The sequence below is a fragment of the Rhinoraja longicauda genome, chromosome 36 (genome assembly GCF_053455715.1).
Source record: "Rhinoraja longicauda isolate Sanriku21f chromosome 36, sRhiLon1.1, whole genome shotgun sequence".
In the NCBI taxonomy this organism is placed as follows: domain Eukaryota; kingdom Metazoa; phylum Chordata; class Chondrichthyes; order Rajiformes; family Arhynchobatidae; genus Rhinoraja; species Rhinoraja longicauda.
In genome coordinates, this window is record NC_135988.1 from 1,377,241 (window position 1) to 1,395,559 (window position 18,319).

General features: G+C 46.8%; 1 protein-coding gene across 1 annotated transcript in view; it reads right to left on the reverse strand.

The window, feature by feature from the left end:
- gpat4 (glycerol-3-phosphate acyltransferase 4) overlaps positions 1-18,319 on the reverse strand; it is a 111,239-nt gene that overhangs the window by 13,266 nt on the left and 79,654 nt on the right. The window contains exons 9-10 of the mRNA XM_078429008.1: positions 8,016-8,101; positions 7,238-7,366 (exon numbers count right to left, since the gene is read on the reverse strand). Coding sequence (XP_078285134.1) covers positions 7,238-7,366; positions 8,016-8,101 — 215 coding nt within the window. The remainder of the gene's footprint in view (positions 1-7,237; positions 7,367-8,015; positions 8,102-18,319) is intronic.

The window sequence follows — 18,319 nt, forward strand, 5'->3', positions numbered from 1 at the left end:
TAACTCAGCAGGTCAGGCAGCATCTCAGGAGAGAAGGAATGGGTGACGTTTCGGGTCGAGACCCTTCTTCAGACTGATGTCAAGGGGGGCGGGACAAAGGAAGGATATAGGTGGAGACAGGAAGATAGAGGGAGAACTGGGAAGGGGGAGGGGAAGAGTGGGACAGAGGAACTATCTAAAGTTGGAGGTCAATGTTCATACCACTGGGCTGCAAGCTGCCCAAGCAAAATATGAGGTGCTGTTTCTCCAATTTCCGGTGGGCCTCACTATGGCACTGGAGGAGGCCCATGACAGAAAGGTCAGACTGGGAGTGGGAGGGGAGTTGAAGTGCTTGGCCACCGGGAGATCAGGTTGGTTAAGGCGGACTGAGCGAAGGTGTTGAGCGAAACGATCACCGAGCCTGCGCTTGGTTTCGCCGATGTAAAGAAGTTGACATCTAGAGCAGCAGATGCAATAGATGCAATAGATGAGGTTGGAGGAGAACCTGTGTCTCACCTGGAAAGACTGTTTGGGTCCTTGGATGGAGTTGAGGGGGGAGGTAAAGGGACAGGTGTTGCATCTCCTGCGGTTGCAGGGGAAAGTGCCCGGGGAGGGGGTGGTTTCGGTAGGAAGGGTTGAGTGGACCAGGGAGTTACGGAGGTAACGGTCTCTGCGGAATGCAGAAAGGGGAGGGGATGGGAAGATGTGGCCAGTAGTGGGGTCCCGTTGTAGGTGACGGAAATGTTGGAGGATGATTTGTTGGATACGCTGGCTGATGGGGTGGAAGGTGAGAACGAGGGGGATTCTGTCCTTGTTACGAATGGGGGGAGGGGGAGCAAGAGCGGAGCTGCGGGATTGAAGAGGCCCTAGTGAGAGCCTCATCTATAATGGAAGAGGGGAAGCCCCATTTCCTGAAGAATGAGGACATCTCTGATGCCCTAGTGTGAAACACCTCATCCCGGGCGCAGATGAAGCGTAGACGGAGGAATTGGGAGTAGGGGATAGACTTTTTGCAGGAGACAGGGTGGGAAGAAGTGTAGTCCAGATAGCTGTGCGAGTCAGTGGGTTTATAGTAGATGTCCGTCACTAGTCTGTCTCCTGTGATGCAGATGGTGAGGTCCAGAAATGGTAGGGAGATGTCGGAGATAGTCCAAGTATATTTAACGGCAGGATGGAAATTGGTAGTGAAGTGTATGAGGTCAGTGAGTTCTGCATGGGTACAAGAGGTAGCACCAATGCAGTCGTCGATGTAGCGGAGGTAGAGTTCGGGGATGGGGCCAGTGTACGTCTGGAACAGGGATTGTTCGACGTACCCGACAAAGAGGCAGGTATAGCTAGGGCCCATGCGAGTGCCCTTAGCTACGCCTCTGGTTTTGAGGAAGTGGGAGGAGTCAAAGGAGAAGTTGTTGAGGGTAAGAACCAGCTCTGCTAGGTGGAGGAGAGTGTTCGTAGATGGGGATTGGCTGGTTCTACGGTCGAGGAAGAAGCGGAGGGCTTCAAGACCATCCTTGTGGGGGATGGAGGTGTCGAATGACTGGACATCCATGGTAAAGATGAGGGAGTGGGGGCCTGGGAACCGGAAGTTATCGAGGAGATGGAGAGCGTGTGAGGTGGCTTGGACGTAGGTGGGTGGGATTTGACCAGGGGGGATAGGATGGAGTCGAGGTAGGTGAAAATAAGTTTGGTGGGACATGAACAGGCAGAAACAATGGGTCTGCCGGGACAGTTCTGTTTATTTGTTAAGTTGGTGCTAAGTTCCTGCGGCAGCTGGTCGAGGTCCTGGCCCATCTGGGCACCATGGTGACGGGTCTTTAAACCCTGGGCAAACCCCGGGGAGGGATCAGTCCGACTTCAGGACTAAGGAGGCTGCACCCCTTCTTCAGTGCAACAAGTTATTGATGTTCTCACCAATACACAGTAGAGATGATGAACAGCTTCCAGCTGCTGGAGGAGGAGAAACGAGAAGAGGAGGAGAGGGGAGGAGCTGAGACGAGGGAAAATGCGACGGCTCATTACCACTGTTCATAAAGGCCAGCTCTGAAGCAACAAAGAGTCTACCCACAGTGAAGCGTGTGAAGAGAAGTCGCAACTCTGAGCACCCGGAAGTAGTTGCGGCACGGAATGCCAAGAGGCCTACACTAGAGCAGAAGTGAGTAGCTCAAAGAGGACCTGAAGGCAGCCAAATCCCAACTCTGAGGTGTACGACAAACTGAAGGAGGAGGAGGTTGCGAGAATGATAGAGGGAGTAGAGGCTGCCAACGATGGCAAGCGGTATAGCGAGGCATGGAGGGTCGTGAACGAGATCAGTGGCAGGAGGAAGACCAAGTCAAGGCAACGGGAACGCTCCGGAGAACCGAATCAACACGTGGTTCACCCACTTAAAGAACCTACTTAGATCACCTCCAACTGTCACTGAGGAAGATGAGGGGATTGAGACTGTCCTCATGGATGTAGATTGACCACGGCCCCTTTACCTTGGAGGAGTTGCGGAAAGTGAAGAGCTCACTGAAGCAAGGGAAGAGTCCAGGCCCGGATCCCATCCCTCCAGAGGTGTGTAAAAACTGTGAGCTCGACAACATCATGCTCAAGTTCTGCAACACAGCACTAATGACGAATGACAAGCCAACACGATGGCCACAATCCAACATCATCCCCGTCCCCACATCTGGGAGCCTGAACAAGACTGACAACCGTCGTGGCATCAGCCACATGTGTATTGGCTGAGGTCTACAACCACTTGATTCTCAACCGGATTAGGGCTGCTATCGACCCGAAGCTACGTTACAATCAGAACGGCTTCAGAGTGAAGAGGAACACGGTCACACAGATCCTGGCCCTCCAAAAAATCATTGAGGAGGTGAAGAATAACAAGCTGCCGGCCGTCCTAACCGTCATTCACTTCAAGAAGGCGTTTGACTCGATTCATCGATACAAAATGATGAGGATTTTGAAGGCTTATGGTATCCCCCCTCCTTGTCTCCTGAGAGCCATTGAGGATATGCACTTGGGCACCACCCACGGCCAAGGTTGTTACCCCGGATGGCCAGAGCAAAGTGTTGGAAATCCTGGCGGGGGTGTTACAGGGAGACACGCTGGCACCCTTTCCCTTTGTCATTCTCCTTGATTATGTAATGAGGCAGGTCTCAAGGAACACGAGGACCTCGGCTTCACAATCACCCCAAGGCGTTCGAGAAGAATCGGATCAGTCAACTTGTCAGACCTTGACTTCGCTGATGACATCATCCAGCTGTCAGACCAAATTGGGGAGGCACAAGAGCTGCTCGGCAGGGTGGAGACGGAGTGTGAGAAAGTGGGCCTCCACCTCAATGCCCAGAAGACGGAGTACATGGCGTTCAACGGTGGTGACCATGAGCCTCTTAAGACCAGTGGAGGACTTCAAGTACCTGGGAGCGAGGATGCAGAGCTCGGAGAATGACGTCAAGTTCCGGAAAGTGCTCGCATGGAAAGCCCTCAATAACACGGGGAGAATCTGAACGTCTCAGATGTTTACGGGTCTCAAACTGAGATTCTTCCATGCAACTGTAGAGACAATATTATTGTATGGGTATGAGGCATGGTCTCTCACTGGAGTACTGTCCAAGTCTCTCGATGGTATCTACACCTGAATGCTCACAAAAGTTCCAAATGTCAGTTGGAGGGACCACACCACCAACGCCCAGCTCTATGGGGAGATTCCACCTCTGACCGAGAAGATCAGGTGGAGAAGGATGATGCTCGCTGGTCATTGCCACCGCCATCCAGAAACACCAGCAAACAAGGTTGTGCTGTGGGAACCCACCCATGGAAGACAGAACCCGGGACCACCAAACAAGACCATGGTGAAGACGTTGATGGAAGACGCATATGTAGAAACAAAAGAGGAGCTTGCCAGCTTTATGGAGGACAGAGATGTGTGGGGCGTCCATCACTGTGCCCGTCGGAAACCAGTGCCACTGCATCGCTAATGTTTCCAACGATTTAAAATTAAATGAATTAAACAAATATGATCTATAAACGGTAGAGGTGTGAGAAACGATTGAGACGAAATACTACTGCAACATTCTAGACTAGTTGATGCAGCACAGATACAGTGCCCCCCATAATGTTTGGGACAAAGACCCATCATTCATTTATTTGCCTCTGCACTCCGCAATTTGAGATTTGTAATAGAAAAAAATCACATGTGGTTAAAGTGCACATTGTCAGATTTTATTAAAAGCCATTTTTATACATTTTGGTTTCGCCATGTAGAAATTACAGCTGTGTTTATACATAGTCCCCCCATTTCAGGGCACCATAATGTTTGGAACACATGGCTTCACAGGTGTTTGTAATTGCTCAGGTGTGTTTAATTGCCTCCTTAATGCAGGTATAAGAGAGCTCTAAGCACCTGGTCTTTCCTCCAGTCTTTCCATCAGCTTTGGAAACTTTTATTGCTGTTTATCAACATGAGGACCAAAGTTGTGCCAATGAACGTTAAAAAAAGCCATTTATGAGACTGAGAAACAAGAATAAAACTGTTAGAGACATCAGCCAAACCTTAGGTTTACCAAAATCAACTGTTTGGAACATCATTAAGAAGAAAGAGAGCACGGGTGAGCTTACTAATCGCAAAGACCAAGGAAGACCTCCACAGCTGATGACAGAAGAATTCTCTCTATAATAAAGAAAAATCCCCAAACACCTGTCCGACAGATCAGAAACACTTTTCAGGAGTCAGGTGTGGATTTGTCAATGACCACTGTCCGCAGAAGACTTCATGAACAGAAATACAGAGGCTACACTGCAAGATGCAAACCACTGGTTAGCTGCAAAAATAGGATGGCAAGGTTACAGTTTGCCAAGAAGTACTTAAAAGAGCAACCACAGTTCTGGAAAAAGGTCTTGTGGACAGATGAGACAAAGATTAACCTATATCAGCGATGGCAAGAGCAAAGTATGTAGGAGAGAAGGAACTGCCCAAGATCCAAAGCATACCACCTCATCTGTGAAACACGGTGGTGGGGGTGTTAAGGCATGGGCATGTATGGCTGCTGAAGGTACTGGCTCACTTATCTTCATTGATGATACAACTGCTGATGGTAGTAGCATAATGAATTCTGAAGTGTATAGACACATCCTATCTGCTCAAGTTCAAACAAATGCCTCAAAACTCATTGCCCGGCGGTTCATTCTACAGCAAGACAATTATCCCAAACATACTGCTAAAACAACAAAGTTTCTCAAAGCTGAAATATGGTCAATTCTTGAGTGGCCAAGTCAATCACCCGATCTGAACCCAATTGAGCATGCCTTTTATAAGATAGACAATAGGTGCAGGAGTCAGCCATTCGGCCCTTCGAGCCAGCACTGCCATTCACTGTGATCATGGCTGATCATCCACAATCAGTACCCCGTTCCTGACTCTGCCATCTTTAAGAGGTATATCTAACTCTCTCTTGAAAGCATCCAGAGAATTGGCCTCCACTGTCTTCTGAGGCAGAGAATTCCACAGATTGACAACTCTCTGAGTGAAAAAGTTTTTCCTCATCTCCGTTCCAAATGGCCTACCCCTTATTCTTAAACTGTGGCTCCTAGTTCTGGACTCCCCCAACATTGGGAACATGTTTCCTCCCGCCAGTGTTGAACAGAAAACTGAAGGGAACTAGCTCCCAAAATAAGCATAAGCTAAAGATGGCTGCAATACTGGTCTGGCAGAGCATCACAACTGGTGATGTCCATGAATCGCAGATTTCAAGCAGTCATTGCATGCAAAGGAAATGCAACAAAATACTAAACATGGCTACTTTCATTTACATGACATTGTGGTGCCCTGAAATGTGGGGGACTATGTATAAACACAGCTGTAATCTACATGGTGAACCCAAAATGTCCAAAAATGGCTTTTATTAAAATCTGACAATGTGCACTTTAACCACATGTGATTTTTTTTCTATTACAAATCTCAAATTGTGGAGGCAAATAAATAAATGATGGGTCTTTGTCCCAAACATTATGAAGGGCACTGTATCTTTGGTATAAACCAGTCTCTGCAGTTGCTTCCTACACAAAGGGAAAGATTGCCTCTATTTAAGACAGACAAGAAAAACTGAATATTTGAAAAAGGAACATCCATCCTTACAAATGAATAGTGTATTTTGAAGAAAAGTCTAATTGACAATTCAATAACACAGTGAAAGATTACTTAGTAAGGAAGAAGTTTAATCTTGCATCAAGGGCAACATGCTGATAATAATTACAAAATTATGATGCAAGAAATTTAAAAGTAATCCAACTTGGCTCTGCGAGAGGAATTTAACTCATAACCAGTCCAGCTCATAAATCCCAAAATAAAAAAACACTTAATCTGTTCCTACAGTCATGCCTTCTCCTTTACTCCATTCATTCGTACTAAGCCGAACAGACTTATGCACCAAATGTTTACTACTGTACAGAACCGCGGTCATTGATAGGGAGGCTTCAAACTAATTCATGGAACCATTAGGGCATTCAGGCAGGGAAATAAGACTACACCTCAGTCTGAAGACGGGTCCCATGCCGAAACGTCACCTATCCATATTCTCCAGAGATGCTGCCTGACCCACTGAATCACTCCAGCACTTTGTGCCTGTTTTTTAAACAAGCATCTGCAAGTTCCTTGTATCCCCAAGAAAACCTGCACCATGTCTGTTGATGCCAAACATCCTCAGCTCATGGACAACTCATGGAGGGATTATGGGGCGAAGGCAGGAGAATGGGATTGAGAGGGAAAGATAGATCAGCTATGATTGAATGGTGGAAAAGATTTGATGGGCCGAATGGCCTAATTCGGTTCCTTGAACTTATGAACACACTTTTTTGGCACTATAAAGCAAATTCGGTATTTCAAGGGAGGACAGCGGGAAAAAAAAGAACAATGAAACATTAAAACACAAAAAAATTGGAACAAGATAATTTCCAGAAGAGGACGACACGAGTTGCTGCCATACAGTGCCAGAGACCCAGGTTCAATTCTGACAACAGATGCTTGTCTGTACGGAGTTTATACATTCTCCCGCGACCTGCATGGGTTTTCCTTCCGGTTTCCACCCACACTCCAAAGACATACAGGTTTCTAGACTAATTGGCTTGGTAAAATTGACCCTAGTGCGTTAATGTGCGGGGATTGCTGGACAGCACGGACTCGGTGGGCCAAAGAGCCTGTTTCCACGCTGCACCTCTAAACTGAACTAAACAGAAAATATAATTCCCTTCCTTTAGGTACAAAACAAGTTGTTACCTCGCGTGTCATTGGCGGCAGGTACCATACACTGCAGACAATCGCCCAGCTGGTCATCATTCTCAGCAGGTAGTTCACCATTCCATACTTGCTGCTGTTCCAGAAGGCTTCTCCAAATAGAGGATCATACTGGCAATAAAAGCACATATAATTTTTAGGATCATACTGACAGTAAAAGCACAATGCAGTGTGTCAAAGCAGCAGTATTAATCTGGACAATAATTGACACCTATCCTTTTAAACCATATCTCATGGCATGGGTTTCCCTTTTGACAGTAACTCACGGTAAAATAGAATAATTTGACACTGATAGGCCATGGTATTGATCTTCATATTTAAGGAAAGATACACGCAGACTGGAGACAATGTGGAGAACTCCTGGGATATAGAGATTAATGTATGAAGAAAGGATGTCATATTACACAGAAAAGGCCCTTCCATCCATCGCCCACACCTACCGCCAACCACCTATTTAAAAACCAGTCCTCCATTAATACAATTATTTTTATTCATTCCATATATAAGATTGAGTGCGATCGACATGGTAGATATTAAAAGTCTCCCCCTCCCCCCTCCAAGGGCTTATCTAGAACCAGGCAGCATAGCTTCGGAATAAGGATGAGAAGTTTTATTTTCAGAGCGCCGTGCATGTTTGGAATTCTTTACCCAAAGAGCTGAAAAGATGAGTCTTTGAATATATTCATAGCTGATACGCACATGATAGACACTACAAGGGAGTTAAGAGGTTTCAACAAGATACATGAACAACCAGCCTTACCTTGATGGCAACAGGGTAGACAGTGGCTCCAATTTCAAAGCTGCCCTTCTTGAACATCATAACTGAGGTATTGTTGATGCAAGTTCCTGTGGAGACGGAGAGTAAGGCTCGAGTGTTGCAAGGTTGGAATCACACAGGCAGTTTATGTAACACACTTACTCATTATCACACTGTATCTCACTTGTGCATGAAATACCCTTTACACTGCTTTCTTCACTGCTGTACACAGACGGTCTCATTCAATCATCCTTGCATTTATTTGATATGTTTGACAAAGCCTGGCACACTTTGTGTTACGTCCTTCACTGTTGATTTGAAGCCGTTATTTCAGGAATACTGGCAAGTCTCGACTTAATAGGTTGGCGGCTCAGGTGCAAAAGAACTTAAAATACAATGTATGGCTGATAAAGAATAATAATAGATTAGGTGATAATACAAACCCTCTTCCACGGTTGGCATTGTAGGGGCATCAAGTCCATCTATCATGCCTCCATGTACCTCCTGCATCATTCAATAACACCCGTTGGGTGATATTTTGCCTCAGAGCCATTTCCCTGCTGTAGCATCATCTCCCCTGATTCTCTGTATATCTACAGTTCTATAGATTTGGTTTGAATATGGCCAGCCTGAACCTTCACTGTCCTCTTGGGGACAGATTCAAAAGATTCACTTCCTCCTGGTGACAAATGTCTTCTTTGTTCTGAATAGCCCATTCATTTTATTGAAACTGTTGTGGACACCCAGATACATCAACAACTAGCCTTACCTTGATGGCAACAGGGTATTTCCCAGCCAACACATCTGCCCTGTCCAGCCCCAGTTAGATATGTGTACATTTTAGTGAGAACACCTCGCCTTTTCTAAACTCTAGACAGTATATGCCTCATAAGACAAACCAGTTACTCCTGGACACACGAGACTACATTGGTTGGAATCTCATGCAAAAAAACAGACTGCTGAAGGAACTCAGCAGGTCAGGGATTTCCCTCCACTGATGCTGCCCGACCCACTGAGTTTCTCTAGCAGTCTGTTTTCCCCCCACATCCTCTCTATCACGTTTATTCTCCCTTCAGTAGGGAGACCCAAAAAGTGTATTTTTTTCCAGATGTACTCTCATCAGAACCCTGCATGTAAACACTAAGTGATATGTACAGGGACTCTCAGGTGCCACTTAACACCAACGACTTTCAATCTCTCACTAGTTAGGAAAAACTGCTCAGCACTTCGATTTTTCTACCAAAGTGGATGCTGCTCGAGTTATGTAATACATTCTGCTGCCACACAGAATGCGACATTGCCCAGTTTTTCTTCCATTAAAGAAAGGCAATGTTACGGTGGTCATGGGGTATTTCAATATGCAGGTTGAAATACTAGGGCGGCACAGTGGCGCAGCGGTAGAGTTGCTGCCTTACAGTGCCAGAGACCCAGGTTCCATCCTGACTATGGGTACTGTCTGTATGGAGTTTGTACGTTCTTCCTGTGACCGTGTGGGTTTTCTCTGAGTGCTCCGGTTTCCTCCCACACTCCAAAGACGTACAGGCTGGCTTTGGTAAAATTGTAAATTGTCCCTAGTGTGTAGGATAGTGCTAAAGTATGGGGTGATTGCTGGTCAGCGCGGACTTGGTGGGCCGAAGGGCCTGTTTTCGCGCTGTATCTCTAAACTAAAAACAAAACTATAAGGTAGACTGGGAAAAACAGGGTGGTACTAAATCCCAAGAGAAGACATTTGTAGAGTGCCTGCGAGATGGCTTCTTAGAGCAGCTTGTAGTCGAGCCCACAAGGAGATTGGATGCATTAGTATTACAGTAGACACAAAAAGCTGGAGTAACTCAGGCAGGCAGCATCTTTGGAGAGAAGGAATGGGTGACGTTTCGGGTCAAGACCCTTCTTCAGACTGAAAGTCACGGGAAAGGAAAACGAGAGATATAGACAATGATGTACAGAGATATAGAACAATGAATGAAAGATATGCAAAATAGTAACGATGATAAAAGAAACAGGCCATTGTTAGCTGTTGGGTGAGAAGGAGGAGATGGAGCGGTTTGGGCGGGAGAGGGATGGAGAGAGGGAATGCAGGGGTTACTTGAAGTTAGAGAAATCAATATTCATACCACTTGGTTGTAAGCTGCCCAAGCGAAATATGAGATGCTGTTCCTCCAATTTGCGTTTGGCCTCAATTTGACAACGGAGGAGACCTAGGACTCCTAGTGTCAGAATGGGAAGGAGAATTAAAGTGTTTAGCAACCAGGAGATCAGGTGGACTGAGCGAAGGTGTTCAACGAAATGATCACCCAGTCTACGTTTGATCTCGCCGATACTTAAGAGTCCACATCTTGAACGACGGATACAGTAGATTAGGTTGGAGGAGGTGCAAGTCTAATCTGAAAGGACTGTCAGAGTCCCTGGATAGAGGCGAGGGAGGTGGTATAGGGACAGGTGTTGCATCTCCTGCGGTTGTATCAGTATTACTGTTGAGTAAAGGTAACTAGTGGCATGAAGGAGGAACTGGCTAAAGTTGATGGAAAAGGCACCTACCAGGAATGACAGTGGAGCAGCAATGGCAGGGGTTTCTGGCAGCATCTTTTCATTCCAAAGAGGAAGTAAGAAACTAAGGGGAATATGAGGCAACCGTGGCTGATAAAGGAAGTCAAAGACAGCATAAAAAGCAAAGGAGAAGGTACATAATATGGCAAAGATTAATGGGAAGTTAGAAAATTGAGATGCTTTTAAAAATCAACATAAGGTAACTTAAAAAGCCAATAATGGGAGAAAAGATGAAAAATTAAGGTAAGCTAGCCAATAATATAAAAGTGGATTCCAAAATGTTTTCAGATATATAGAAAGTAAGAGAGAGGCAAGAGTGGACATTGAACTGTTGGAAAAGTAGTAATGGGGAACAAAGAGATGGCAGACGAACTGAGCAAGGTTTTTGAGTCAGTGTTCAGAGTGGAAGACAGCAGCAAGTGCCAGATATTCAAGAAAGTCAGGGGGCAGAGTTTAGTGCAATCGTTATGACTGAGAAGGTGCTTGGGAAGCTGAATGGGCTTAAGGTGGATAAGTCACCTGGGGTTATGAAAACACTACAGGTTTCTGAAAGAGATAGCTGTCTAGGTTGTAGAGGCATTAGTAGTGATCTTTCACGAATCAATAGTCAGGAGTGGTTCCAGAGCACTGGAAAATCGCAAATGTAATTCCACTGTTTAAGAAGGGAGCAAGGCAAAAGAAAGGAAATTATAGGCAGGTTAGCCTGACTTCAGTGGTTGGTAAGAGTTTATAGCGTCCATTGTTAACGAAGAGGTTTTGAGGTACTTCAAAGCACATGATAAAATAGGCCAAAGTCAGCATGGTTTTGTGAAGGGGACAAATCTGTTGGAATGTTTTGAGGAAGTAGCAAGCACAATAGACAAAGGAGAGTCAGTGGATGTTAATTACTTGGAGTTTCAGAAAGTCTTCGATGCTGCACGTGAGCTGCTACACCAGATAGGAGCCATGGTATCAGAGGCAAGATATCAGCATGAATAGAAGATTGGCTGACTGGCAGAAGGCAGAGTGGGAATAACGGGGTATTTTCTGGTTGGCTACCAGTGACTAGCAGTGTTCTGCAGGGGTCGGTATTAGGTGCATGATATATGATGTTACATGATCGGGATGATGGAATTGATGGCTGTGTGGTCAAGTTTACAGATGATATGAAGGTAGGAGATGGGAAAGATAGTGTTGAGGAAGCAAGGGCTGAGCAGAAGGACTTGGACAGGTTGGGTGAATGGGCAAAGAAACGGCAGATGGAATACAGTGCAGCAAAGTGCACTTTGGTAGACTATTTTCTAAATGGGGATAAGGAATAAGGGCAGAGATTTGAGTGCGAATGGGACAGAAGTTTACAGTGACATTTCCTTCAATGCTTCCTTTCAAAAGTTTCCAGTCTTGTCCATCCCAGAGCTAGGTTGTAGTAATGGCCTTGTGCCACATACCTATCCATGTCCCGAGTTTATCCAACTTACCTGTCAAGCCTCTTGCATTAAAATAGTCTGATGTAACAATCTTTCCTCACTCCCTGCTGTGTTCCTGCCAGTCCCCAATGATGCCATGCTCCTGCCTGGCCTGTGGTGCCATGCTCCTGCCTGCCCTCTGTGGTGCCATGCTCCTGCCTGCCCTGAGGTGCCATGCTCCTGCCAGTCCCATCTATGGTGCCATGCTCCTGCCAGTCCCATCTATGGTGCCATGCTTCTGCCTGTCCCATGGTGCCAAGCTCCTGCCAGTCCCATCTATGGTGCCATGCTCCTGCCTGCCCTGTGGTGCCACGCTCCTGCCTGCCCTGTGGTGCCACGCTTCTGCCTGCCCTCTGTGGTGCCACGCTCCTGCCATCTATTGAACCTGCTGCTATGGACCTGCATCGACTGTCATCCTCCCACCTGCCTCTCAAATGCAGGGGGTGGCACGAGTTCCCCTGACAATCTAGTTTAAACTCTCCGTAGTAGCATTTGCAGGATATTGGTCCCCCTTCAGTTCAGATGTAACCCATCCCTCTTGCACAGCGATGACCTCTGCTCCGAATCAGATCCCAACGGTCCAAAAATCCGATTGCCTGCCTCCTGCAGCAACTTCTCAGCCTCACCTCACCGGGGATAATCCGGAGATCACGACCCTGGAGGTCCTGCTTTTTAAACTTTAGTCCAACTACCTATATTCACTTTTCACTTGTTCGTCATTTGTGCCAATGTGCACAATGACTTTTTGCTGTTCCTCCATCCCAATGAGAATGTTCTGTAGCCACTCAGGGACATCTTGTATCCTGGCTACTTGTTTTCAAGGAGGAAAGCCACAGGGGATCTCTGTTTATTCCTCATCACAGTTTAAGAATAAGGGTTAGGCCATTTAGAACTGAGATGAGGAAAAACTTTTTCAGTCAGAGAGTTGTGAATCTGTGGAATTCTCTGCCTCAGAAGGCAGTGGAGGCCAATTCTCTGAATGCATTCAAGAGAGAGCTAGATAGAGCTCTTAAGGATAGCGGAGTCAGGGGGTATGGGGAGAAGGCAGGAACGGGGTACTGATTGAGAATGATCAGCCATGATCACATTGAATGGCGGTGCTGGCTCGAAGGGCCGAATGGCCTCCTCCTGCACCTATTGTCTATTTACTGGTACATCAATAATTGAATTAGGTCTGTATTGGTACACAATACTTTAGGTATGGTCTCACCAAGAGTTTTTTATAAATCTAGATTTGGACACGAGTAATGACCAGAAGGATGGAATAACTGTGCATTCACAAACAAGAGCCATGCTGACACTGTCGGGGTTAAGGTCCAACTCAGGACACTGATTAACTTTGTACTTCTGAGGTTCCTCACACTTCTTTATCACATCCCAAAGTCACAAGATTTTTTCTTCCACCAGACTTAATGTCTCCTCCCCCTGCCCCCCCCCCCCCCCCTCAATCCAACCGATTACTAATAGTGAAACAGGAGGCTACTGACACCATCTCTAATCAGAGGCTGAGAGTTATGTAGCATGGAGACAGGTCTTTCAGCCCAATTCATCTCTGCCCAATTGGTACTCATCCATTAGTCTAATCTCTTGTTCATTCACCATTGCCCTGGAATTTGGGTAACACGGCGGCACAGCGGTAGTGTTGCTGCGTCAGAGACCAGAGTTCGATCCCGACCTAGGGTCTGTCTGTATGGAGTTTGCACGTTCTCCCTGTGACCTGCGAGGGTTTTCTCCGAGATCTTCCCACACTCCATAGACATGCAGGTTTGTACTTTAATTGGCAGGGGCTACGGACAATAACTAGCTACAGGTCCAGCACCCCCTCAACCGGAAATGCCGGCTCCTCCTTAGCTGATGACCTGAACTCTTTTTACGCACGGTTTGAGACGGGTAACACCACCAGCTCGCCGTCTAAAAACAGCACTGAAGGGGCGCTGGCTAGCGAGGCTGGAGGGGGATCCACCGCCGGGGATGTGCACACATTCTCGGTGTCCGAGCATGAGGTGAGGTGGGCTCTGACGCGTGTGAACACGAGGAAAGCTGGAGGCCCAGATGGTATATCTGGGCGAGTACTAAAGTCTTGTGCTACTCAGCTTGCTCCAGTGCTCACCACAATATTCAACCTCTCCCTGGCAAAGTCCGTGGTCCCTGCATGCTTCAAAAGATCCATCATTGTACCGGTGCCAAAGAATGCCTCTCCAGCGTGTTTAAATGACTACCGACCGGTGGCCCTCACCTCGGTTGTCATGAAATGCTTTGAGAGGCTAGTCAAGAAGCACATCTGCGCCCTCCTTCCTCGCAACCTGGACCCACTACAGTTCGCATACCGTCCGAACAGGTCCACGGATGATGCGGTCTCCCAGGTTCTACACACCGCTCTTTCTCATCTGGACAGCCAGGGGGGCTATGTGAGGATGCTGTTCATTGACTTTAGTTCAGCATTCAACACAATAGTCCCCAGCAGACTGGTTGAGAAGCTGCTGGAACTGGGGCTTAGCACCCCTCTGTGTGCCTGGGTCCTGGACTTTCTCACTGCCAGGCCCCAAGTGGTCAGGATGGGGGAACACACATCTAGCTCCCTCACTCTGAACATAGGATCCCCCCAGGGCTGCGTCCTTAGCCCCCTACTGTACTCCCTGTACACACATGACTGTGGGGCCAGGTTCAGCTCAAACTCCATCATCAAGTTTGCTGATGACACTGTGGTGGTGGGCCGGATCTCCAACAACGATGAGAAGGTCTACCGGGAGGAGGTGGCTGATCTGGCACTCTGGTGTCAGGACAATAGCCTCCTCTTGAATGTCACTAAAACAAAGGAGCTGATTGTGGACTTCAGAAGGGCTAAACATCCAAGGACGTACTCGCCACTGGAGATAAATGGGTCTATTGTGGATAGGGTGAGCAGTTTCAAATACTTGGGAGTCCGCATCGCAGAGGATCTGACGTGGGCAACGCACATTGCCGCACTGGTGGGTAAGGCTAAGCAGCGCCTTTACCACCTTAGACAACTGAGGAAATTCAGAGTGTCTCAGAGGATCCTTCATTGCTTCTACTCTGGGGCTGTAGAGAGCATCCTGTCCGGCAACATTACAGTCTGGTTTGGGAACAGCTCTGCCCAGGACAGGATAGCCCTGCAGAGAGTAGTGCGTTCGGCAGAACGTACCATGGGAACTACACTCGTCCCCCTGCAGGACCTATACATCAGGAGGTGCAGATCCAGAGCAAGCAAGATCATGAGGGACCCCTGCCACCCCAGTAACGGACTGTTCCAGATGCTATGATCAGGCAAACGCCTCCGCTGTCACGCTGTGAAAACGGAGAGGATGAGACGGAGCTTCTTCCCACAGGCCATCAGGACTGTCAACTTTTATAACCCCAGAGACTAAATTTTTGTCGACAATAATAGTAACTTATTAACTTTATTTATATGCTGTAACTGTAATTCTTTTTGTGCACAACCCGCAGGCATTGCCACTTTCATTTCACTGCACATCGTGTATGTGTATGTGACAAATAAATTTGACTTGACTTGACTTGACTAGGTTTAAATGTATAAATGGCACTAATGTAAATTGTCCCCAGTGTAGGATAGTGTTAATGTGCGGGGATCACTGGTCAGTGCGGACCCGGTGGGCCGAAGGGCCTGATTCCGCGCTGTATCTCTAAAACTAAAACAAAAAATTTGGTGCCCATTACAAGGCTGTTATTGAATCTATATCCAGCATCTTTTAGATTGCGTATTCCAGAATCATGTAAAAGTCAGTAAAAAAAAAAATTCTCATTTCATACTTGGCAATTTTTGGCATGCTGCTATTGACTCACAATTTGAATTATTTCCTTCAACTATATAAACCTTGAATACTTCTATGAGATGCAGAGAGGGCAAGAGATGGCAAAAAAGGGAAGCTTGCATGAAATTCAAAAGGTTCAATGCAACCGGCATGATTAAGAGTATAATTAAGAAGAGGGCAAATGGGAAAGTAAAGAGTGCAAATGAAAAAGCTGCCAAGTCTTTTTTATGTGTGTGGAGGTGGAGGTTGTGGATCCAAAGTTGGCTCAGCGGCAGGAAGCAAAGATGCTTCAGAATAAAGGCAGGGTGCTTTAGCGAGTGGCACACTGTGACAGTAGGGGGCCACATGGTCCAATTCTTCGTCCTTTTGCTGTTTGTAATATGTATTAATGATTGAGATTTCAGGGACACGATAATGAGGTTTGTAGATGATACATAAATTCTCCTACGATTAACAATGAGGAAAAAAGATGTAGGCAGCAGGAAACGAGATCTTTATTCAGTTCAACAAAGCAGCAAATGGAATTGAATCCAGAGGCATGCAAAGTAATAAAGCAGGGGGTGAGCAATATGGCATCAGAATGTGCAGTAAGTCCTTGCACTGTTTTATCTGCACTTTCTCTGTAGGTTTTTTTGTTTTATTGTAGATATTTTCCTTTCTCTTTTTCCATTGCCCATTGTACTTGTGTTTGGTTTGACTGTACTCAAGTATGGTGTGACTGGAGTGCAAAGCAGACAAGACAGAGTCTTTCACTGTATCTTGGTACACATGACAATAATAAGCCAATGCTAATAAATGAGAGGATACTGAGCATGATGAAGACATTTGAGGAAAGATTGAAAAGACTAGGCTTGTATTCACTGGAGTTTAGAAGGATGAGAGGGGATCGTATAGAGACATATAAAATTATAAAGGGACTGGACAAGCTAGATGCAGGAAAAATGTTCCCAATGTTGGGGGAGTCCAGAACCAGGGGCCACAGTCTTTGAATAAAGGGGAGGCCATTTAAAACTGAGGTGAGAAGGAACATTTCACCCAGAGAGTTATGAATTTGTGGAATTCTCTGCCACAGAGGGTAGTGGAGGCCAAATCACTGGATGAATTTAAGAGAGAGTTAGATAGAGCTCTGGGGGCTAATGGAATCAAGGGATATGGGGAGAAGTTGGGCACAGGTTACTGATTGTGGATGATCAGCCATAATCACAATGAATGCCAGTGCTGGCTCAAAGGGCCGAATGGCCTCCTCCTGCACCTAGTTTCTATGAGACCACGAGGAGAGCACTAGAATACACCAATCAAGAGACAGAAAAAGCAGTTGATGGTTTAATCATCATGTGAGCTACAGCAGGGCTGGAGTTCAGCAATGTTAAAGGTTTTATAGATGGCACAAGCAATGTGTCGTCTGAAACTCAACGGTGAATGTGAACAATCGGATTCAGTTTCAGATAGTTGCCAGGTAGAGCAATGGGTTTACGGTTAGGCCATACAGATTTGACAGTCTGAAGAAGGGTCTCCACCCAAAATGTCACCTTTCCAAAGATGCTACATGTCCTGCTAAGTCACTCCAGCATTTTGAGTCTATCCTCTGATTTGAAAGAATTAATAAGACGAGATATTTGGGGTTTGCAAAAGCTTCCAACAACATTCTGACTGCACACAGAGCCTGTCAGCGTGTGTGGACCCTTGGGTCAAGGAGAAGAATGGATGAGGAAATTGGCCACGAGAAAGAAAAGGAAGAGACACAAAATGCTGGAGTAACTAATTTATTCACAAAATGCTGGAGTAACTCAGCAGGTCAGGCAGCATCTCGGGAGAGAAGGAATGGGTGACGTTTCGGGTCGAGACCCTTCTTCAGACTGATGTCGGGGGTGGGACAAAGGAAGGATATAGGTGGAGACAGGAAGATAGAGGGAGATCTGGGAAGGAGGAGGGGAAGAGAGGGACAGAGGAGCTATCTGAAGTTGGAGAAGTCGACGTTCATACCACCGGGCCGCAAACTGCCCAGGCGAAATATGAGGTGCTGCTCCTCCAATTTCCGGCGGGCCTCACTATGGCACTGAAGGAGGCCCATGACAGAGAGGTCAGACTGGGAATGGGAGGGGGAGTTAAAGTGCTGGGCCACCGGGAGATCAGTTGCGTTAATGCGGACCGAGCGCAGGTGTTCAGTGAAGCGATCGCCGAGCCTGCGCTTGGTTTCGCCGATATAAATAAGTTGACATCTAGAGCAGCGGATGCAATAGATGAGGTTGGAGGAGGTGCAGGTGAACCTCTGTCTCACCTGGAAAGACTGTTTGGGTCCTTTGATGGAGTTGAGGGGGGAGGTGAAGGGACAGGTGTTGCATCTCGTGCGGTTGCAGGGGAAAGTGCCCGGGGTTAGGGCGGTTTGGGTAGGAAGGGACGAGTGGACCAGGGAGTTGCGGAGGGAACGTCTCTGCGGAACGCAGAGAGGGGAGGGGATGGGAAGATATGGCCAGTGGTGGGGTCCTGTTGTAGGTGACGGAAATGTTGGTGGATGATATGTTGG